Here is a 25126-nt window from a genome sequence, read left to right on the forward strand (position 1 = left end):
TATCTGTATAATCTTTAAACAAAAATTAAACAGAAACTAGGCCCAATGCCAAAAATAAGGAATCATTTCTTCCAATGAAACCGGGGTAGAAGAAGCTCCCAGAAGTGTCACTCCAAGATCATTTTTCTTTATTGTGTGATGTATTTTCCTTTTGAATGGCAATTCCAGATAAATAAGCACAGAATTAAAGTATAGGTGGGCGAGCATTTAACTCAGCATCTGCAAGCACTCTGTGTGCATTGGCACTGCATTATTTCCAGCAGATAAATACAGCTCTCTGTATTTTGCAGAACTGGACAACTAATTATTCTGTCTCCATCACAGCCATGTGAAATAATGAGCATATTCATCCTGCAGTTGATGACCTGATCTCCCAGGTCTGACACAGTGACAGAAGATCACCTTTTGCCGTATGTTTTCTTGCCACCAGGCCTCTGTCCCATGTTCTTGCGGCCTAGTGGGCTCCTTCCTTTCCTAGGTTAAATTTTTTATGATCTGTAATGCCTTAGGTCTATGGCCATCATCAGACCATCAATGTCTTGCTGTGGGAAGGAGCCCCATTCATAGAGGTTTTCAAGTGAGCTCTCTGTTTTTAAGCCAGTTTAATTGCTGTTCTGAGAAAAAAAAAAAAAGCAGCAGCAGCAGGGAAATCCTGTCTGTTTTCATGTGGTTTGGGAAGATGATGGGACAGACACAAGTAGTGGAGTTATTTCAGACCTCTCTAATGACATGCTTTGTGCACGGTTCTAAGAAGATGCATTATTCCCACCTCACCCTCTTCCCCACGCCCCCGCGCCCGAAAGCAACAGGAACTTCCAGGCTCAGGCTCTGCTATGGTCATGCCCTCGCTCCTTGGTCGACTGACAGGGCCCTGGACCAATGAGACGCCTCGGTTGAGAGAAGTTTCTGGCCACTACCATAAATGGCCACAGCTCCGTGTCACCCAGGCTATAAATGGAGCCCGCTGCTGTTAGCAACCGTCGTTTTTACTGGACATCCGTTGGGGTGCGGGAGATCTACCTGTGTGGGTAAGTGAAGTTCTGGGCACTGTGAGGAGCACTGACTTTGAAACAGAGTGTGGCGGTCCATAAAACATTAGACTGCGCACAACAACAGAAGAAAAGAAGTAACCATAGTCTTAGGCAGGGCCAGATTCTCTGCCTTGTCATGTTTAACCCAGTGGCTGAGTTGGGAGGCCTCTGGAATTCACCATTTTCCCTCCTGAGAGGGAATCACATGTGACAAAGAACTTAAGGTTTTCTCCCCCACTCTTCACCCTGCCCCCTGAAATTAAATGTCTGCCATTCCTTATTTTGCCTTTCTTTTAGCGCTTTAAGAAAAAATTAGCCTTTATTTTCACATACATTGATCCTGCAGGAATTTCAACAAATCACTTTTCTGCTGATCAACACTGGCAAATAGTATACCTGATTTTCAGTTAATCTGTTCCATAGGATAGCTGAAAGATGAGTGATATCTTCTGATTCTAACTTACAGCAGTGGATGTACTTATTACTTTAAAAAGGCACAAAACTCCATTCACTTTCCAGGGGCTCAGTCTGAAGGTCCTATGTATCAGAATTTTAAAGTGATGCTGGCGGGGTCTCGTCTGGGGGATGGCGAATGCTGGAGGGTCGCCCAGTCCATCCTTCCCCGGGCGGCTCCGTCCTCCCGGGGCTGGACGCCATCCCCCGGGGCCGAGCATCCCTGCGGGGCGGTCGGATGGTGTCTGGGGCGGGGGGCGTTGGAGGTCGGTCCCGGCAGCGGGGGGATGCGCAGGCCGGTGGCCGGAGCCGGGATGCGGTTCTTGCGGGTTCGTCTGGGACGGCGGCTCCTGGCTCTGCCCCCGGCCCTGCGCAAACACCCGCTGCGGGACCTCGTGCTCCGAGTGGCGGCCCCGTCCGGTCTGCGGCTGCCGCGGTGGGGGCGGAACTGCCGGCTTGGAGGGGAGGGAGGGAGGGATGTGCGGGAAGGGGAAGGTCGGGGGCAGCGCGCAGGGCTCCGTGGGGTGAGCGAGGGGAGCTTCGGGGCCAGATGGACACGAGCCAGGGAAGCCCCAGCAGGCTCACTGCTCCCAAACTGGTTGGTGGCTTGGCTACCAGTTCTCCAGCCCGGAGGCCTGATGGGCGCTCAGAAGGAAGGTGAATGCCAAAGAGCCGTTAACGCAGAAGGTGTTTCTGCCTTCTGCAGGGAGGCTCTGGAAACTGCAAACAGAAGGGTGTTCAGTTATGTGCTGCCAAAATAATCTCTGCACCCATTTGGCCTCTCACTGGGCATCAGCGAATGCCAGGAGGCAGAGCCCTGTGGCTGGTAACTGGTGGGGTGGAAGGAGCCCTGTGAGCAAGGGCAGCGTGCCCCTGTGCTGCCTTCTATGAACTGCCCTCGGCAGCAACTGCAGCCCTTCTATCAGCAAGTTACCATCCATAATAGGTGACCTCTGAGTTTCAGAATGTGCATCTTGATTCACAGTAGTCTAATTTCAACTAAATCTATCTATCTGTGCAGAACACCATGGCTACTGTCAAGGAGAAGCTGATGACCCCCCTTACTGCAGGAATCAAAGTCCCAAACAACAAGATATCTATTGTGGGGGTTGGACAGGTTGGGATGGCCTCTGCTATCAGCATCCTTGGGAAGGTATGGCTCAAGGACATGGTGTTAATATTCCCACTGCTGTAGTTTGCTGCATGGCCTGTTTGTCCTAGCAAATGGTCGAAAATTTGCTAAAAACACAGGGCTGGACTTAGAGGTGATTTTGAGTTCTCCTGTTACTGGTTTCTGGGTTATTTTGGAAAATCTTATGTTGCAGTCTTTGAGCAAAGCAAAGGCTTATTATGCAATCAGGAACTCTTGTACTTTGCTTTCAGAGACTATTGATAATAAGTCAAATGATTCCTCTCATGCTGTTTTTGAAAAGACAATTGGGAGTTGCAGATATTTTTTTTAAAGAAGGCATAAACAGATTATACCCTATCTACTTGCAGGGGCAGATTAGCTCTCAAGGAGATCAGAAATCTTGCATGTTCTACTAAAAAAGCTACATTTTATTTGGAGATAATCCTTTCTCTTACCTGTTACCTCGAGGATGCATGCTTTAAAGTACTGCCGTTTTAATAATTAAAAAATTAAGGGCTTTCCCTTGCTGATATTCATGAGCCTTGTAAGCAAGGAAAAAATAGTAAGAAAAAACCCCAAAGAAACTAAGTACTGACGTGAAAGTAACAAATAGTTTTTGAAGCTCTATAAGTAAAGGAGTTTTACATTTTTACATAAAAGCAAACAAAGCAGCTTGCTTGCAGAAGTATTTTCAATGGCATAAAAATGGCTGAACTGCTTTCAAATGGGGTGCAGATACCTAGGAAAATACAGAGAAATAGTAATTTGATTAATTTACTGAATGATAGCTTGTTCAGTGGAGTAGAAATTACAATGGTAGTAAACGCTTCTGTCAAAAGGCAGTAAAAGTTTATGTAATAGCAGAAGGCCTTTTTCTTCTACCTCCATATTTCACTGTTTTCCTGTTCTGAGATCATATGACACATTATCTCCCAACTTAACCTCGGTAGAAAACAGGAATACATGGCTAAATCTGTTCTGCAAAGTAAATATACTGTAGTGCTTCTAGTAGAGAAGAATTGGGTAAACGATTTGTTTTCTTTTGCTACTATTTTGGTATTGAGGAAAAACAGTCTGTTCCCATTCTGGGTTTTTTTTTTGTGAAGTGAATTGGTTGAAGTAATGTTAGAGGAGAATACTTCCTTGATAGATCTGTGTTGTATTAGGTATTTAAATATTTAAAGGAGGCCTATTTTTTTCTGCATATATTTAGGTGGTTTGTTACAACCCTGAAGTAGTTCAAGACCGAGCTCAACTCAGGGGTAGCGCTAAAGTGCAAGTTAACTGCTACTAATAGTGTACTCCATTGAAAACTCCAGATTTTATTTTCTTCAGGGTCTTTGTGATGAGCTTGCTCTGGTTGATGTTATGGAAGACAGACTGAAAGGAGAAATGATGGATCTACAGCATGGGACCGTGTTCCTTCACACTCACAAGATTGTGGCAGGCAAAGGTGATCCTCAGTTTAGTCTGGTATTCTGAATTTGCGTAACAGTAGTGTTCTTCGTTGTTCAATCAAAAACTCTAGGGATTTGGTATTGAAAGTCTAAAGTTCATGAACTGGGATGAGTGTTCAGATGAACACCGTAACAATGGGAGTGTCTCTTAACTGATGTGAATGAAAATCTAGCATCTCTTTGTAGACAGAATGTTATTTTATGGATAGTGGAAATGAGATTCAGAGGGGTTGAATGTACTCTTAAGACCCACGTCCTGATATATCAGTATAATGTGAGAGATGGTGCTGGCTTTAATCTTGATATCTCCATGTTTTTTTGGTTTGAATGTATGCAGAGTAGAGAAGCTACCCATAATAGCTGTATGAACACAATGCTGTTGAAATGAGTGGTGTCTATTTTAAAAACATTGCCTGTTTTGTGTTGCAGACTATGCTGTCACAGCCAACTCCAAGATTGTGGTAGTAACTGCAGGAGTTCGTCAGCAAGAGGGCGAGAGTCGTCTCAACCTGGTTCAGAGGAATGTGGATGTCTTCAAATCGATCATTCCTCAGATTGTAAAACATAGCCCCAACTGTATCTTCCTGGTGGTTTCCAATCCAGGTAAGACAGTCTTTTATTGACAACTACTATTTGTTAGAGAACTAGTGTTTTGGTTTAGAAATCTCAAATACCAATGGAATATTGAAAGCGAATAGCTTTGTCTGTGTGGACATCTGCCATCTAGCTGCTAGCAGTTGAATGCAAGCAAACATTCTGTATTTTCTGCTGCTGTCTTTATTCAGAGCTTCTTGTGGTGTCCATATTACAAAAGCATGCTTCGTGGTGAATGTTTCACTTCTTCACATATCTAGGCTTAAGCAGTGGGTACTTTAAAACCTTTACCTCTAAAGGAGACATCTACTTTGCTCTTAAGTTGCTTGTAAATCATGACTCTTGTGTTTAGATGTGATGTGGCCATTTTGGGGGGATGCAGAACTTGCCCTATAGTCTTGTCTATATTTTCAGGAAAAAGTATTTGTGTGCTGAATCTTGTGGAAGGCTAACTGTGCTACCTAGTTCACCTGGATCACAAAAGACTTTGCTGTAACTGATGACACATATTTGTGTGCTCCCTTGCAAGCATCTCATTGCATGGAACAGCTTGGATATTTGGATGCTTATGCTGATATGCTCTGTAGGAGGTCTCTGTAGGGCTGTCTTTGCCTGATTCAGCATCTGAGCAAAGCCATTACTATAGAACACTGGCAATGAAGTGACACTGCTTGTTTGTTTTTTTAAAGGTAACTTGGCAGAGTCAAAACAGTGCATATAAAGCTGTCAACTTGGCTGGTGGTTGAATAGTTAGGTGTACAACTAGTACTACTGAAGATTCGTATAGTGAGCAAGTGGCAACTGTGCAAGTACAATAACTTGGAGCAATTTTGAACACTTATCTAAAAATGCAAGTCAAAGGTGAAATTGTTCCTGTTCTAGCATGGCTGAATTCAAACAATAGACTTCTCTCTGGTAGAGAAGCTGCAGGAGGAGTAATGCATATTGCTTTTTCAGAAGAACTTTTATAATGTTTTGTTTTCTCAATGTGTGCAATTTTGTCCACTAGTCTTAGATAGTGGAATTTACTGTGGGCTCTTTGGAAGGTGGTGATGTACTTTTTGTGCCTTAGTAGAGCAAATGGTTTGTTTCAGATCTGTAGAGAGAAATATATTCCCTCCTGAGAACTGGCTGGCTTTTGAGAGTTTTGGAGCCATAATTAATTATTGCAGCCTGTTTATTATTGTTCCTTTGGATGGGAGTTTTTCTGTCTGCTCACATACTTCTCTCTCTGCCCCAACCTGGGTTTGATTTTTAATAAAACTGTATTTTTAGAGCCACATTCAGCCAAAGTATAGAGCTTATCTGGCTTTTCATGCTGCAGAGTTAGTGCAGAAACTGCTTAATGCACAAATCTGTCTAAGAAATGAACCTGAAGTAGTTAACAAGTAGAAACAGTATGTAAATCTCACACATGTTTTGTTTTCAATTGCTTTACCTCTTACAGTGAAGTAGAAGGTAACATTACTTCAGGAAACTGCTTGAATGTTCTAACTATATGAATAGTTTGGTCCCAATTCTGGATGCTCGAGGGATTTAGCTGATAGGATCCCAATCTCCAAAGACCTTCCTCATTTTTTTTTTATAGTAGCTAGACATGTACTAAATTTTAAGAAGTCAGACCTAAAATACTGTGACCAATGAGCCCATCTGTGGTGAGCCCTCTGACAGATGGCAGCAAAGTAATTGTTGGAGCATTCTTGGGTGTTGCAAAGGGTTTAAGTTGTTCTGCATGTTCTTCTTTGCAGTGGATATATTAACCTATGTGACATGGAAGCTGAGTGGCCTGCCAAAACACCGTGTGATTGGAAGCGGCTGCAATCTGGACACAGCCAGATTTCGCTACCTGATGTCTGAGAGACTTGGTATCCACCCAGATAGCTGCCATGGCTGGATCCTGGGAGAACATGGTGATTCTAGTGGTGAGCAGTTCTGACCTTCTTGGGAATAAGCAGTCCAGAGTTGGAAGTTGAGGCCTAAGGGGTGTTGCAAAATTCTGAAAAATAGATTCAGCTGAGCTTGTTAGGAAAGCAGAGCTTGGCTGAGCATACCCAGAGTTCATTTTGCTTCAGTGTGACAGCTGCTCATGTTTGGAAGTAACTAAGAAACTTCCTAGTTACTTCACAGGAACAGAGAATGTGGCCACCTACAAGCTTCCAATACGAAGGGAGATGTGCAAGTTCCTCTCTTCATATTCTTAGTTTGTATGTTGCTACTCAGTTATACAGGGATGTAATAGTAGAATTCTGGAAGGCTTACCCTTATACTGATTACTGGGACAGCAAATATGTAGTTGGTGCAGTTTTTCAATAAAACTTACTAAAAGGCTGAACATCTAAGATGTGCCTTTTTGCTGGAGTTTGAAGTTTCTGACTTCAAAAGTAGCTGTCTACAACCTTCAAGGACTGAAAGTTCTGTTGTTCAGGTGTGGCTATTGACTTGTTAAAGTGTCAGCGCTAAAATAGTCTCCTATTTGACCCCCCAAGTCTCAGAATTAACTGTAATTAAATGAAGGGTTAAAACTGCCTCAAACATTATTGTGCTTCTGATGACTACTATGTTACCAGTTAGATAGGAGAAGAGTCATTGTCACTAGGTGCTGTTGAACCTGAAGTTGTCTCTATTACAGTGGCTGTCTGGAGTGGAATGAATGTGGCAGGCGTTTCTCTCAAGGAGCTGAATCCTGCCATGGGAACTGACAAAGACAGTGAGAACTGGAAGGAAGTCCACAAGCAAGTGGTTGACAGGTACAGTGAATAAGGTGGATATATGTGATGCTGAAAATATCCAGTCTGCACGCTGCAGTTCCACTCTGCTGCAGATTCATGCCCTTGAGTTTAGAGGGTTGCATGAGTGGTTGCGTGAGTGGTTGCATGAGCCACTAGTCGTTTAAACACAGAAATGCAGGGTTTCAGGTCGTAAGCTTTATTATCCTGCAGTGAGACAACTTACTGTGTAACATACACACTTCAGTACTGCAGCGTTACAGCTGTGTGTACTTGTTTTCTCACAAGTAGCTTCTTAAATGGTTAAGTTAGTTCAGAGGGTGCAGGACTCTAGAGAAAGGTAGTAGGTTTCTGTGAGCAGAGTGTTGGAGTTGATTTGGGGAAAACTTTTTCATGGATTTAGGAAAATTTATGTAGAGGTAGCCATACATGTCACTAAATCGCTTGTACGCTAGTGAAATAAGGACTACGCTGGTACAAATTGTACCTAGATGTTGGTTAAAAATTAGGATTTGTGTGTAGGTAGTGTACAGTTTTGACTCAATGTATAGTTATGCTGCATGCCCTAGGAATAATTGTGCTGCTGACTTGAATAGAGAACTCTTTCCTCTGTAGGCAGTGGTTTTTCCACTTAACACTAAGAAGTGTTCATAGATGGAAGCTATTTTTCAATTAACACGGCTTCTTTGTTGCAGATATGAGATAACGCAGATTTTCTGCCTTATCTTTTAATGGTGAAATACATAACTTTAACTTTGTTTTAATTCCAAAATTTGTAATGTAGCACAGGAGTTTCATCTGTTTCTTTCAATGGGGAAACATTCACTCGTCTTAAGACTTGGTATTCACACAGTGTGTTGAAGATATCTTAATGCAGCTGTATTTCACTATTTCCCTAGTGCCTACGAGGTAATAAAACTTAAAGGCTACACAAACTGGGCTATTGGCCTTAGTGTTGCTAACCTCTGTGAGACCATCCTGAAGGACTTGTACCGGGTTCACTCAGTCTCAACACTGTTCAAGGTAGGAAGTGGTGGCTAATTGGATGCTCTGGTTCATTTTGCTATTATTGAAAAGCTAAGTAGTCTCAGTTAGCAGGGTGCTGAACAAATGAAACTTTGTAAAATACTACTTTGAATTTACCCAATGTTGTAGTACCCTTGTGTGAAGTTTGCTACATGTGGCGTGCAGATTTATTAAAAGGAAATCTTAGTGCAAAAATTGAATGTTTCATGAAGGTCCAGCTGCAATCCATGAACCTCTCCCTAGCAAAGTTCCTGGGAAGAGAGTTGTGTCTTTTGTATAGACAGTGCAACTGGCTGCAACCAGCCTGTGCAGAAAGGATTCTGAGCAGGCTGAACTTGCTGCTCTCTGTACTGGTAAAATAGATCTGCCATAATCCTGTTTCTTTGAATTCTGTCAGTCACTTGCTGTATTTAAATAAAAGTGAGGGGTTTGGAGCTGGTTTCTGAAATCAGCCATCTTAGTATTACCAATCACTAAGTCTGAAAGAGTCCTGTACTCCTTGTTTTCCAAATACATAGCACCTGAAAAATTTCTGCAGGTTGCAAAATGATAGTCTGGAGCTCTGCTCTCAGAAGGTTCCTGCTGTACAAACTAAAAGCATATGTAGGGTGATGGGTTCATGTCTGAATGATCTCTATTGTTTGTGGCAGGGTATGTATGGCATTGAGAATGATGTCTTCTTGAGCCTTCCTTCTGTCCTAAGCGCTGCTGGACTGACCAGTGTCATCAACCCAAAGCTGAAGGATGATGAGGTGGCTCAGCTGAAGAAGAGCGCAGAGACACTGTGGAACATCCAGAAAGATATCAAAGATCTGTAACTCATGAATGTTAAATTCCAGTAACAGGTAAAAAGTGTGTTGTATGCAAATGTGGGGTTTATTCACTGTACATCTGTATGGTTAATGTTTAATGCTCTTCCAGGCTGGGCTTTGTTCACCCTAGCTAAACTTACGCTTACTGTAACGCACAGACCTGATGAACAAATAAAGCAACTTTCAGGCATGTTTTGTTGTCCTGTGGTAATCTTGTTCATAGAACAAGTCAAATGGGGCATTTAATCTCTCAGCATTATTGATTCACAAATGCTTACACACTGGGGGCAGAGGGGGGAGCAGATAAAAAAAACCCTGCAGTTCTATTTCTTAATCGCTTATGGTAATATGAAGTATAAATTAGTCAATACTTGCTTGGTGTGCCTAGAACTGCTCAACCTAAATGTCCAGGGGACAAACAATATCAAATCCATGTATCCTAATTCAGGGGCCTGTGAGTCTTGTTTTGTTTGTTGTGAGAAGGAAAATTATTTTCTCTGCTTTCATAACGCAGTGTAGATGATTTCCACACCAGGATGGATGAGCTGAAGTTCTTGCTAAGAACTATTAGTGATCAGCTGTCATTAGATAAATGGCATAAGCTGCTGCTGTTTGCAGGACATACTCATTAGCAATTTTCACCTGAGCACATCTAGCTGTCTACCTCACACAGTTCTTCCTTGCTTTGTTCTTACACTGTTCTCAGTTAATGAAATAATTAAAAGCTGTGTTGTGGGACGTTATCTTGCAAGATTCTTGAGACTGATGTGCATGAAGAGGTATCAGTTGTCTTAAAGGACAAAGAATGGGCCCTTTTCCCTTCTGACAGTGAATCTTACTTTTTTTTTTTAATTTATTTTTTAAAGACCACTTAGCTACAATAAAACTGGGTTTTGTCCTTGGTTGCATCAGTGTGCATTCCTTACCCATTAAAATGTAGGGTCATACTTTGTTCTGTGCTCAGCAAACTAAGACCCAAAGTAGGTTAGGCCATCTTGAACATGGTAATCAGTGCTTGAGCTGGGAAGATACCATCAGCTAGTGTCTGTCAACTACTCCTTCAGTTCCCTCTGAGCCTGCAGAGGTTTTTTTGGTGATCGTAAGACTCAACAACAGTACAAGACTTGTGCCTAGACAATGAGCAACAAGCGAGCTAGTGAAAACTACAAAGTGTGGTCTGTTGTAAAAGAGGGTGGATACAGATGAAGGAGGGAACTGGAGGAATGAGGCAAGAACACTGGTTTGTGTGATTAAGCACCTTCCTTAGCACATCAGCAGCCTCACTGTTCCAGCTTCTACTTTGAGGGAGCTAATATAATGATGAAAAATTTGAAGAAATTTAAACAGCAGTGAAGTGGCCTTGTGGGTGTTAGGGTCATTGGTTCAAAATTGTTAAATAGGAATGAGTATCTCGGGCCAGGAAATTTGGAGATTTTGTAAGTAAGCTCTTCAGATTATTTTTTGCATTCACTGACGTTTGTAAACCCTATGCAAGTACATTAGTTATATTGTGGTTATCTTTTGTTAGGAGTCTTATCACAGGGTCTTGTACCTTAACTTCATTGCGGTCACATGGCTGTAGAATAGCTTCTCTATCTATGCTTACACAACACCAGCCTGTTGCTTTCTGTTACTTGGAGTCTATCCATCCTATAGTCTTATATCAACCATATAAATTCCTTAATAACTCTGTTGCCACAGTTCTTTATCTCTAAAAGAAGTCTGTGTTGTATTTTTTTTTTCTGAAAATAATACTCAAGTTTATATTGTATATGCTTTGTTGGCACAGCCAACATAAACTTTGCTCTTGTTTTATCCTGTGAAAGGCAACAGAGGCTTTTAAACACATTCCTATGTGTCAAGAGGTACGTTTGCCACTCTTTGGTCTAACAAAAAACAGTAGTACAGCCACTGAGAAGAATAACAGAATGCTTCAGAAAGTGTTGAGGATACCTTGCTTGACTCACATGAGGTAAGACCAATAAAGTTATTTTAATTGCTGTGAGGACCCAGTCCCCCTTGCACTTGCAGGTATATAGATACAGGCTACAAACCAGAAAGTCTGACTACCCTGCAAATGTCAGATGCGGCAAGCACATACTGACAAACAACAGGGACAGGAGGGATAGTACTGGCGTGATTGTGCCAGGGGACTGGAACTCAGCATTGTCTGAATCACACTTAGCCTCAAATATATGCTCTTACTGCTGTATTTGTACCATGGCTTCCCAAATTAAGGTATGTGAAGGAGAAAGAGCTTGAGTTTTGCATATCCGGAACACTGAGATAAATGAGTAGCATCCTTTCCTTTATTATTAGTCTGCATAGCAAATGCCTGCAAGCTTAGTAAAACAACAATAGTAATCAGCCACTACCCAAGCAAGAGATGGGCTTGTTCTGAGCTGAGACATAGCGTTAAATCAGCTGCTTTTAGTAGTCAAAAGATAAAATGGGGCAGGGAACTGAAAGCAGGTGTGAACTGTGAAGTAGTGTTGAACATGGAGGTGTAGAGCGATGGAAATGTTTTAGATGTGCATTTTGCTAGTCCAGTAGTACTTACATGACTTTCAGAGCAGCTTAGAGCTGTTTTTTAGGTCAGTGGCTTATATGATAAGTTGTTCACAGAGTTCCTGTTACCATTGTGTTCACTCATTTCATGAGAGCCTTGTGCGACAAAGAAATGTGGTTTTCCCCAGTTTACAGACATAAATCAGAACAATTAAGCCATAAATTCTCAGTGGAATGTAGATGCTGAAGGCTCACTGATGTCAGTGTGACCAGGACCCCAAAACTATGTAAGAGTCAGATCCTTATATTGTGGCCCAGAATGACACAGTGCCATAACGTAATGGCCTTCCAACACGATGTCTTATTTTGGGCATTTCTTTCTCTATGAAATGTCCTCCTCTAATGCACGTCTGTGAATCCAGCCTTATGTCAGTCAAAATTTTCAGAGCTTTTCAGAGGCTACAGTAGCCATGGTCTTCCTAAAATCCATTCCGATCACTGTGAGGTACTACATTTTTATAAACTGTTCATAATATAATATTGCTGTGTGAGTTATTATGTGTGAGCAAAGGAGTCGTGCAAATAACTAACTTAGATTGGGCTATTGGAGAGATCAGCCTCAGGAGTGGTGGGTTTGCTCAGTGTCAGAAATGAATAATTTACTTGCAAACGTAAGCAACAAAGCACTGTCTGGCCCAGGCAGTGGCTATGCAAAGTAAGATTTCCAAGCAAATATTTTCTCTGTTATGCTCTCCTCTTAATAGCTCTTCAACATTATTTAGATGTGTTTACACATTCAATATCTGAGGTAAGAAATCCTGAAAATTTGTCAAAATAGCCTGAATGTGGATTTGTACTAGCATGGATTTCTGTAAGAGAGTATTCATAATTCTTGCTCCATGAGATGTGCTAAATGAAAATACAAAGGGAAGAAAAAAGACATTTTGCTTGAGATACAGTTTTCTCTATGCTGCTAACTTTGTATTTCAGACAATAAGGCAGAAGTGCAATGATTTCCAAAATCTATATTCATTCAGCAGTTTCCACCAGTAGTAGTTACTGGAATACTCTCCCGGCGTCAGTGGGAATCAGGAATGATTACCATGGCTAAGAATCACATCAAATTAATTTTCCTCCCCTCATATGACAATAGAGTAGTCCCTGATACTCAGACTGAAGATCAGTCTAGTAGAAAATCTGTTGACCTTTTCAATTTTGCCAAGTTTGTTTTTCCCATAGCAAATTGTTGTGCAGCAGAATGAAATAAATTTTTTAAATGACTTCTGTACTGGGCTGATTCTGAATGCTGCAGTTTTAGTTGTTTTTTTTTTTTTTTTTTAAGATAAAAGTCTGAAGAAGAATAAACAGAAACTTCCCTTTCAACATGCTTCAAGGACATTCAAAGTCAGTATAGTAGTCCTCAAACAGACACAAAAGAAGTTAAGACCACAGTAACCTTAGATAAAGTGCCTATATTCCACTGAATAGGATTTATGCTTCAGTGGTTTATTGAATGGGGTTAATTTTCAACATGATAAATTTCAGTCTTAATGCTGATCATGGGACAATCTGTTTTTTATTAAATCCTTATTATACTTACATAGGTAAATGAATGGAAATGCCTCTTTCAGCACTACACCCCTAAGTTTGCAGAACAGTCTTTCAAAGCAGAGAAACCTTTGTTTGCAGCCAGAGAAGCAAAATGATGCAGTCCTGGCTACTTTGGAAGATGTAGATGAGCTCTGTGAAACTGAGCTGCCAACTCAGATAACAATGCCTCCAAAGTCACACAAGAGATGTACCATGAATTCATACCTAACCTGAGCCTTTTAACAATTCAAACAAAAATACAACAACAGCAACAACAACAAACAAAAAACCACAACAAAACACCAAAAAAACCCACACACAAAACCACCCAATCTAAAAGAGAGTCCCCTTTCATTTAGCAGAAAGGGAGAATAATCATTATGACAAAAGGAATAATGAGAGAAAAAGAAAGTCCCAGAATATTAGGCAAGTGAGGCTTCAGTCTCTTGACGATTACCACTTGTAGTTAAGGAGAAAATGCCACAAGTTATACCAAGACACTGACAAATCTCTATGCTAAATATTATACAAACACTCTGTTGACCACAGAAAACAAATAGCAGAGCAAATACGTATGTGTATATATCTATGAAAGTGTGAGGTATATATCTACGAAAGTGTGAGTGCTTTGTACATGAGTGAATTATAGCTGTGGGCATAGCACTGTACTGTAGAAAAGACAGGCAAAACAGTGTATTAGTCTTGCATTTTACTTACTGATTTACAGCCATATCAGACACCAGCACAGAAGATCTTGGTGTTTCACAGAAATTGTGTTTGCATGTGCCTGTGCATGTGTTTCTTGAAAGAACTAGTGGGTTTTTTTCAGTCTCTAATCCTACTTCCTGGCTAGAGATACAGAAGGGGAGACTGCTGTCTTAGAGAACCTTGGCTGTACATCCATCCTTTGTAAAGAGATCACTTCAGGTGTCTGGGGTGAGGTGACTTAAAAATGGGAACATTCCCAAATCTCTACTCACATAGGAAAATGGCATACTTAAATTGTAGCGTAGCTTTTATGCATTTAACAGTCTTATTCCTCAGAGTGCTTCTTGTCGTTGGAGCATTTATTTTAAACTTTAAATAGGGCAGTAGCATTTTGATGCTTATCCAAGTTGCAGGATCCATCTTAGTGGCCAAGCTACCCCAGCATCCTTTTCCAAATCCAACTCCCAAAGGATTAACATTAAACCTGCCCCTGGTGAGCTGATATCTGCAGGATGGCTAACTCTCACTCTTCCAGGTGAAGGAGCAGAGTCTGTGATGCTCTGCAGAACTGGGAATGTCAGCTTCCCAGACCACCTGATATGAATTTCTTTTTTTGGTGTGTCATGAAGTTGCAGACTCCATGCCTATTTGGGACAAAACATATAACAGAGGTGACTATGAAAAGTCCGTAGTGTCACTCCCTGAAATTTAAAACGTTGTATATCCTTTTCTCCCTACTGGCCATTTCACAGGGTCGCTGTACAGCCATCTTCTAACTGGACTTGCACAAAGCAAGGGTGAAGGCCATTTCTTCACAGATGGAACGATCTATACCTGCCGAGTTCAGGCAGGCAATTAGGGTTGGCCCTAGAGCATTTCTGAACAACTCCCTGATCTCCCCAAAACTCTGCAATGGTCCTAAATGACAAATGTGCTAGAGAATAAGCTATTCTTTCAAGCCATTCTCTCTGCAAACAGCTTTGTCCTTCAACAGCTTCCTGGTATGCTGCTCACAGTACTGGGTGACCCTCAGCTGACTGCTCAGGCAGTTGCACTTCTCATGATATTTGTACAGCAAAGCTAGCACCTCAGGAGAGTCCACACAGTAAAATAGGTAAATAGCAGCAAAAAGGAGCAGCTGGTGGGGTCTGATTCTGCAACAACTAATGTCACAATTGAGACGGACAAACGACATAGACCAAGTTCTTCTGAGATGCAAATAGATTCACCATTTATTGCTACAAGTGCACTTTATATAATCTTTACCCATTCATATGTCTTTTTACTATTGGTTACAAGTTACATCAGTAACATCTCATTGGCTAATTTTGCTATCATCAATGTTACTCTCCCTTCTTTCTCATGAATACACCTTAATATCTTCAGATACTCCTTTACAGCCGTCCTTCTCACAGGTACATCCCTTCTTTCTCATGGGTACACCTTAATATCTTCAAGGCTGATCTCTGTTCCCATACCCTCTGTCAGGGAATCCATGGACCCACTGTAGTTTCCCACAATTCCCTCTTTTTGTATTTGTGCTAAAAAAATTGCCTTCATTGTCTGCTGCAGGGCCCTTTGCAGCAGAGAAATCATGCATGGCAACATTAGTAACACCATCACAACCATCATCAAAACAGTCCCGTTTTCAGTACTGATAACAACCACCTTGGAAGCCCCCAACCACTAAACAATGTATTTAGCCAATCCCAACCGTCATCAACTTGCAACTTTTGTACTTACTCTTTCAGTAATTGTATACTTTCATGAATTGATTCAGAATGATCAAACAAGTTCATACAGCACTTACCATCAGAATCTTCACACCTATGTCCTTGAGCTAACAGTGAAAAGTCTACTGCGACGCCTTACAAGTTCTGTTAGTTTGCTTAGCTAGCCAGCATCCTAATTTTTCTAAAGTATTTAAAGCTTTAGCTGTGCCAACACCAGGTACAAGAGATCCTACAACTCCTAACCCCGATCCCCAAAAATCTACATTATCGTTACATTTTGACTGATATATACGCAAAAAGTGTTTTTCCCGTCTTGTTCTTCTGTAATCTGTTACCATAGATGTATTGGGTGTTTAAGAGAGTTAATTGTTCCAAACTACATGGTCCTCCAACAGCATTAGAAGGAATTCCAGGCCAGGCTCTATCTCCGCAGATCAAGAATACACCGTACGGGAGTTTTCTGGGTCACTGTCCCACATTGTTAACGGCACCCGTTGGGTTCTTCTGTGAGGCATTACACCACAGAGTTTCATTTCTATAGTCACCAAGGGTAGCATTAACATTTTGCAGTTTTTTCCATTCATGCTCTTGCATATTGTTCTGACACTTTTCACAAACCAGTTGGATACAAACATCCTTGGGCACAGATTCCCAGCAATTCCAGTTCCTGTTGTTCAATATCTGCTTCCGGGAGGCAATTAATCCAAAGTGCCATGTTGGTATTATTACAGTTTGTTGCAATGCCTTTGCACCAACCACTATTTTGCGACAATCGTGTGATGCTGCTGTAGTCATCGAGGGGGATGCCAACCAAGCGTGTGTGGAACGGGTTTTCCAGAGATGCCATAGCTAGGCATAGGGAGTCCTGGCTAGTCATGTTGGCTAAAGTAATCCACATGTTAGTCTTTTTCTGTGCAGGAATCCAAAATGCAGCAGCTGCAGCAATCATCATTAGGAAAGGAACACAGGTTTCACATTTTGCACAGGCAACCATTGCGGCCCTTGATCTGTAGAAACACAAGTATAGCCGCTCCCCCAGGTTAATAACTCATGTGGACCCATCCATTGTCCCGTGTGCAAATCCCATATCAACACTTTTACCCCTGGACCCACCCTCTCCTGAGCTACTAAAGAGGAAAAATGACGCAGAATGGGTGGCATCTGGGCATCATCAGAAACCTGCAAAAAATGTAAAACATACGTGGCTTTAGCCAAGCGTGCCTCAGGTGGTTCACCCAACACTCCCCCTTTTTGTTTTTGGAGAAAACCCTTGAGTGTTCCATGGGCGCGCTCCACAATGCCTTGCCCTGTAGGAGAATAGAGAATACCTGTAACATGAGGTACCCCCCAAAGCTGTAGAAATGAAGCAACTTTCTGGGACACATATGCTGTTTTCATCTGCTGTGGAACACCCAAAAAAGAGAACACACACTGCCAGTGGCATATTACATCTTGTGCAGTTTCTCCAGTATGAGCAGTGGCAACAATAATAGAAGAGAAGGTGTCTATAGAGACATGAACATACTTTAATCGCCCATATTCAGGTATATGTGTAACACCAGTCTGCCAAATTTGCAGAGCTCGAAGGCCACAAGGATTGGTGCCGTAATAAGTAGGAATATGCTGACCTTGACAGTCAGGACATGCAGCAACAATGGTATGTGCCTCAGGATTTGAAATGCCAAATTGTCATCCCAAAGCACGGTAGCCTTGATGATAGAAATGATGTGAGGCTATCGCCTGTTGCTTGATATCAGGAAGAGGTCCCAAAGCTACCGTTGAAACTAGAGAATTTGCTTTTGTATTTGCCTCTACTATGAAGCCTGGCAGTGTAGTATGACTTCTAGCATGCATGACATAATATTCATAAAGACTCTTCTGAATTTCTAGCCATAAGAGTTTTAAAATGCCAAATAGTTTTTAATTAGATACGTGTCCCAGTACAGCTTTATCCAACCGTTGTACAAGCCTGGCCACTTAAGCAGAGTCTGTTACAATATTCACAGGGCCTGAAAGGCCTGAAACACCGTGGTCATTGCTCTAAGTTCAACCACTTGCAGTGACCCTTTCTGATATTGTATCCGATGTTGCCATTGTGACCCACCCTTCCAAACAATGACTGTCTTGCCTGTTCTTCCTGATCCATCTATGAACACCATAGGTCCATTTACTGGGCTCAGTTGATTCAATTGCTTCTGACCAAATTTCACCTTACTCCCTAATTTAATCACTGGATGTGAGGGCAAATGGTAACTGATTTGACCCGTATAATTCATCATAGCTGCTTGTAGTGTGGAACTATTAGCCATGCACTATTTGAAATAATGACTCTGTACGGGAAGCATGATCATTTCTGGGTCTCTTGCCATTAACTCCATGCAACGTGATCTGATTTTAATAATCACCTGAGCAACCAGTTCAAAAAGGCCCGGGGCTGCCTTTTTTAATTTGGTTGGCAAAAAGACCCACTGTAAAATATGTAAACGATCTCCCCACTTCTCATGCCATTGTGCAATCATGGCAAAAGGTATGCATTGATAAATTAAAACAATTGGTTGTATAGGCACTGTCAAATCAGTTCTCCATACATGTTTGTTACTGAGTGCTTGTTCAATCTCTGCAATTACCTTCTGTGCTTCTGTCATCAAAGTATGTGGGGCAGAAATGTCATTGTCTCCTCGCAATAGGCCGAACAATGGTTGCAACTGAGAAGAGGGGACTCAGTGTCTTTACTTTCACTTGTAACTTTATGGGTTGTGGTGTCACTGTCTGATCTAAAACTTTCATGCCCAAATAAAGCCATGGCTGCTGTCATTGCACCTTCTCAGGTGCAACAACCAGCCCATACTGATTCAATGACTCACGTGCCTTATTTTCCATCTCATTTAATTCTTGTGGTGTTGCTGCAGCCAACAAGATGTCATCCATATAATGATAGCAATACCCTGATGGAAACAAAGCATGTACTGGACTTAGAGCTTTTGCCACATACCACTGACATATGGTAGGTGAATTTTTCATCCCTTGTGGCAGCACTTTCCAATGATACCTTTTTGCTGGCTCTCCGTTATTCACAGATGGAACAATAAAGGCAAATTTTTCCATATCTTGTTCTGCTAAAGGAATAGTAAAGAAACAATCTTTCAAATCTATTACAACAATTTCCCATTGCATTGGGATCATTGCTGGAGAAGGTAAACCTGGTTGCAGAGCTCCCATAGTTGCCATAACCTCATTAATTTTTCTTAAGTCATGTAATAATCTCCATTTTCCAGATTTCTTTTTGACAACAAACACAGAAGTATTCCAAGGGCTATGTGAGACCTCTGTGTGTCCCACAGCTAGCTGTTCCATCACAAGAGACTGCAGGGCTGCAAGTTTCTCTTGAGCAAGGGGCCACTGGTTGACCTATAGTGGCCTTTCCGTTAACTATCTCAGTGCTAAAGTGGGCCGACAAACACCCTGCATCACAGTGACCCCTGCTAAAAATCCATAGCTATCCGTATTCCCCACTACCCTAAGCAATCCCTTCCCCACAAGTTCAATGGGGCTGAGGTCACATAAGGTCTCATCATAGCCCTTTGATTCTCAGGATTAGCAATCACTATCAGCTTGGCTGACATCAAACTGTTTGCAACTCTGCCTAGTCCCGTCACCCCCAAAGTATTTGAAACCAAGGGCCAGGAAGGAGGCCATTCTTGCTGTGAAATTATGGTAACATCTGCTCTTGTATCAAGCAGTCCAGCAAGCTTCACCTGACTGGGAACAGAAGCATCCATTATGAGTGTACAAACCATTTGTGGCTGTTTTTCTGACACTGTCTGAGACCAAAAAACAGGTGGCTTTCCAGTTGAACCAAATCCACTGTCCCCATGAACATCTTGCTCAGTCCTAGGAACAGAACTCAAAAAACGCACAAGCTGAGCTAAACACATTCCTTTTTCTATTGTCAGAGGTGGGGTTGCCGTTGAAACCAGGACGCAAATTTGTCCTGTATAGTCCACATCAATAACTCCTGCATGTACCATTAATCCTTGCAGAGTACTACTTGATCGTCCTATTAACAAAGCACTCAGTCCCCTGCCAATTGGTCCCCAAGCAACCAGGGGCACTTTATGCACCTCTTGAGTTGTTATAGTCACTGTGTGGGTGGCGGAGACATCCATCCTGGCTGATCTGCTGGTTTTTCCTGATAGCCTGTCACAGAAGGCTGGCTGGGTACTGACCCTAGAAGTGGGCTGCCAGGGTTGCAAGGCGTTGTTGACTGAGGCATTTGTGTCTGCATGCGCCCCTTTGTGCTCTTCTTGGCGTTTCTCTGCTGAAGTGGCTGTCCATTAGAGTGAAACTTAGAACGGCACTGCTTAGCAAAATGTCCATGTTTTTTACATTTGAAGCAAATTAGTGAGTCTGTACCCCAAACATTGCCAGTTTTGCTTGTACCTTTTAAAACCTGTCTGCTTTTATGTGGACAGGCGAATCTTACATGTCCATTCTGACCACATCCATAGCACGTATATTCCTGCACTCTTGCTACTGCCATAGCTGTAGCGAGTGCAGTCATTTCGTGCTCCACTGAACCAACCTTGGCACAAGCAGTAATCATTGCTTCTAAAGCTGGATCCCCTGGCAAAGTTTCAATCACTTTCTAACAGTCTGCATTAGCATTATCACGAGCTAGCTGCTTTACCAACATTTCCCGAAGGTGTGCATCAAACACTTGACGTTTGACAGCAGCTTGTAATTTCTCAACAAAGGAAAGGAACGGCTCTTTAGGACCCTGCTTGGTGGTGAGGTATCTTTGTTTCGGTTCCGCTAACTGCGCTGTTCTAATTATAGCCTCAAACCCTATGGCTTTCACTTGTAGAAGCACTAGAGGGGGCCATTGCGCTTGATGTTGCGGATTACTAAACTGTCCCAAGCCCATAAACACATCTGCACTACTACCAGAACGGGGATCAGTCTCTGGATACTGCAGATTCACCACTGCCTGTGCCTCAGCTCTTTGTTGCCAAATATTTCAAAACAGCACATGTTGTACAGGTTGAAAAATAATCTGAGCTAAATGAGCAATATTATAGGGTGTCATAGCTTCCATGGATAATAAACGTATCAACCGCATAACCGCAGGGGAATTAGGGCTGTATTGGGCACTGGCTTTTTGCAAATCTTGAATCACCTTCCAGGAATAGGGAACATGCTTGTGGGTCTCCCCTGCTGCAGAATTATGATATACTACAGGAAATGCCACAGGCCCAGCAGATTCAGCAATTAACGGCTCAGCAACGGTAGAAGGAACCGATATATTTTCTGACAGATCCCAGTCCCGTATTTCCATAGCTTTAGCTTTCACATGTTTCCAAAAATGCACAGGGTCCCGTGGTCTAACTGTAACCGAAGCCGAAGGTAAATCCCAAGTTGTAGGAAAGTTCGGTTTATGCGATGGATCTCCACCCCCACCCTCAGGAACTTTCTCTGTCACAGAGGTGGGAGGGAGCAGATCCGGGGGATTCAGATTGTTAGGAATTACATTCTTGGACTCGCTCTGGCTCACTGTAGGATAATCCTCATCATCTGAATCTTTAGACAAGGGGGATATGAAGACAAATGCTCACTTTTTTTCTTTTGTGATTGATAGCAGCGGGGCAGAAGGTTGAACACACTGCCCTGAATGATGCTTAGGGAGCCCCTCCCGAGCCCATATATAACTCAATGCTGCTTTTTCATGTGAGTCCTTCTTAGTTTTTACCTCATCTTGGGGCAACACATACGAATGCTCCTTGTCTATTCCTTTTAACTTTTCAGGAGAGTGCTGCGAATCCGGTCCTTATCCAAATCATCAGATAACACAGACTTAAGTGGTGTTGACAAATCGTTAGCAACAGGGGGGCTTGGAATAGTATGCAATCTTGCCTTTTCCTCTGAATGTAGTCCAGGAGAACCAGGAAGACCATCCCCCTCCGCTGCCTCTGCCTGATCCTGTTGCTCTTTTAACCCTTTCAAAGTCTCTAGCAACAAGCGCCACGTTGTTAACAGCTCAGTTGCTTCTTTGGACCCTCGGGTAGCACTATCAAACAGTTTACTTCCCAAGTCCATCCATTGTGACACACCAAATGTTGTCACCGTATTAACCTTCAAACCTTGTGTCTTGCCCCATAGTAACATCTTTCGTAAAGTCAATTCCGGAAGGCTAACACCCCGCTTCTTCAGAAGCAACTTCCATGTACATAGTATAACACCGTCTTCTTTAGAGAGATTCCCTCCCATGTTCCCTGTGGCTCACCTAACACTCCAGGTGCCGGTGTCTCTTCAATGATCCGGATCTATGGCAGCACCCCCCACAGTTCTTTCAGCTACACCAGGCTCTGTCCCCAAGGCTCAGCACCGGCTGTCACAGCTCTGCTGCTGTCCCCTTCTTCATGCAGGATCCTTCTTCATGCAGGATCACGTCAGCATGTTTGAATCACGTCAAGGTCACCAGATGTCGTGGTTGAGATGGACAAACAACATGGACCAAGCTCTTCTGAGATCCAAATAGATCCACCATTTATTGCTACAAGTGCACTTTATATAATCTTTACCAGTTCATATGTCTTTTTACTATTGGTTACATCAGTAACATCTCATTGGCTCATTTTGCTATCACCAATATTGCTCTTTAACTCCCCTCTTTCTCACAAATACACCTTAATATCTTCAGATACTCCTTTACTCCCATTCTCCTCACGGGTACATCCCTTCTTTCCGATGGGTACACCTTAATAACTTCAAGGCTGATCTCTGTTCCCATATCCTCTGTCAAGGAATCCACAGATCCACTGTAGTTTCCCACAAACTAGGGCCCTTATGATGGGGCATAAAGATGACAATCATTGCAAAAAAGCAGTCAGCAACACTCCTAGGAGTTCATATGCTGTTCTGAAGCATGAATTCCTTTTACTTTCACAGGTATTCTGCTGTGGTAGGAAAATAAAATTGTTTAGCTCTTTGTTATGCCTTGTGACTGCTATTATCCTTTCATCAGTAAGTAACAGTTTGAACAGGTAGTTTTCTCTAGAAGTAAATTATTCCTTTCATGGCAGCCTAAATGCTATGAAGACCTGGATATTTTTGATTAGTATTTTAGCAGGTGTATACGAAATAGTTTGCAGTGCTGATACAAACTCATGCCTATCAGCCTGTGGCTTTAAGGGGCTTACAACTGTATACAATTATCCTTACTATGTTTGTGATTCAGGATTGAGGAAGTCTCTACCAATTTGAGAGTATCCTCAGATAGGAATTTCTCAACAACCATTTACCTTAGAATGCAGGGGTTTAAGGTTGAGGCTCAAGTCTTCTACCAAGGTTAGAGTGCTTAATAATACATAATTATCTAGCCCACAGTATTAGGAAAGTAAGATCATGCTGATAAACAGTTATGATCCATCAAAACTAATTGTTGGAAGGGTGTACATCCCCACCAAGAGATTTTTCCAGAGCTCCCTTGGGTAAGCAATTTACCATGGGTGTTGAATGGATCAAAATCAGCTGTGTCTCAACTAGAGAAAGAAGGGTAGCTGAGCTGATAGACGTGTCCCCCACCTCCTCAAAGCAGGTCCTGATTTTATCAGCTACTAGGACCTGGATGTAAAGTTCCCATAATTTTTTTCCAGACACCTTTTACAGAGTCATAGAATGGTTGGGGTTGGAAGGGACCTCAGGAGATCATCTAGTTCAACCCATCTGCTAAAGCAGTTTTACCTAGAGCATATTGCACAGGAATGTGTGCAGGTGGGTTTTAATGTCTCCAGAGAAGGAGACTCCACAACCTCTCTGGGCAGCCTGTTCCTGTGCTCTGGCACCCTCAGAGTAAAAAAGTTTCTCCTTGTATTCAGATAGAACTTCCTATATTTAAGTCTGTGACTGTTGCCCCTCATCCTATCCTTGGGCACCACTTTTACAACAAATTGGACTAGAGTTTGATCATACACTGAATGCCAAATTCTTTAAGGGTAACTAAAGACCCACAACATCTCAAGCAGTCATACATACCTGTACAGTCCTTCTGCATTTCTTAAGTCTTGTCCATCATAATCCAGTTCTCCCATCAGGTTTCAGAGCACATGACAGCTTGTCAGGTGGCCAGCAGAACTAAGATGCCTCATCAAGAAGCCTGTTTGACAAAGGCAAACAATTCAGACATATCACTTACACAGGTTTGCTTTATTGTTCTGATTTTCCCTACCACTTTGGGATTTGTAATAAGTTTTACTAGATTCTGAAGCAGAATGTAGTAAGACTTCACCCTTATCTCTTTAGAAGAGTTAAAACCAAGTGCAGCTGACATCTTACTGTGGTTGTATAACATAAAATTAAGCCACAGGAAATGGACATTTCTACCTTAAAATTCTGGATTATTTTTTAATTAAGTAAAAATTTGATTTTTTTTCCTGCAATGTTTCTGGGGAGATTCATCTTCACACTCAAATAAAAAAGGTAATAAACAGTGAGGCCTTCCAGTGGGATCAAGAAGAAACCTACATCCCATAGAGATCAAAGGAACACCTTTAAAAGTTAGGTAACTGAAGACAGGAAACACGACATTGAAGTTTGAAAAGGGAAAAGAAAGAAAGGAACAGAAACCTGGGGTGGAGAGAAAAAAAAATCGAATGTTTTGCTGATTGTGTTGTGGTTCTGTTTACACGAGCTTCATAAAACGAAGGTTTGTTATGAACCAGTATTTAGTGGGAGGAATAAAACAGCCTTTTAGTTAAAGACAATACAGACACCGGAGAACTCAATACCATCAGTGCCACCTACTGCCCTGTTTCTAAAGTACAGCGTATGTGCATCACTAATTGCTACAAACCATCGCAGCTTCCTCCTGTAAAATAGAACTCGATGTGTGAGAGCATTTCTAACATCTGCATCTTATTTTATTCTACAGCTAATGTAGGAAAACTGCAGTCATTTTTCGAACAAGCCACACCTAGACAGTTACCTCATTATGAACTCCCACAGATGGAGAGTGTTTCTTCCCCTAACACACACTTTCTCACTTGCAGCCAGGGAGGCTGAAGTCGATTTTCCAACTAAAAACGTTGTCTGAAGTGGTTCTCTTGGAGGGACTCTGGTGTGATGACAGCATCCGTGACTGCCTGGGGTGATGTGCCGAGTTAGTTTCTGCAGAGAACTTTGCTGAAATAGAAGGAGTTGGATCAAAGCTCACAGAGAAGGCAACATCCTGGGAAGGTAACAGTTTCAAAAAAGAGTTTTAAGTAGGACAGAATGCACAGCATTTGCCCTGGATTGCCATCTCCAGAGGACTATAGGAAATCTGGAAAAAACAATATACACTTCATATAATTTCTCTTCCA

The 25126-nt window shown here is 42.1% G+C and overlaps 1 protein-coding gene across 1 annotated transcript; it reads left to right on the top strand.

Annotated features, from left to right (window-relative positions):
* The first annotated feature begins 810 nt into the window (after positions 1-810).
* Positions 811-9421, top strand: LOC102094671 (L-lactate dehydrogenase B chain-like). The gene is made up of 8 exons (XM_065032137.1): positions 811-1028; positions 2506-2637; positions 3952-4069; positions 4503-4676; positions 6416-6589; positions 7297-7414; positions 8293-8416; positions 9070-9421. Exons 2-8 carry the CDS (start codon positions 2512-2514, stop codon positions 9235-9237), a joined length of 1002 nt encoding a protein of 333 aa, XP_064888209.1. The 5' UTR covers positions 811-1028; positions 2506-2511; the 3' UTR covers positions 9238-9421.
* Positions 9422-25126: the final 15705 nt, after the last annotated feature.

The sequence above is a fragment of the Columba livia genome, chromosome 1 (genome assembly GCF_036013475.1).
Source record: "Columba livia isolate bColLiv1 breed racing homer chromosome 1, bColLiv1.pat.W.v2, whole genome shotgun sequence".
Classification (NCBI taxonomy): domain Eukaryota; kingdom Metazoa; phylum Chordata; class Aves; order Columbiformes; family Columbidae; genus Columba; species Columba livia.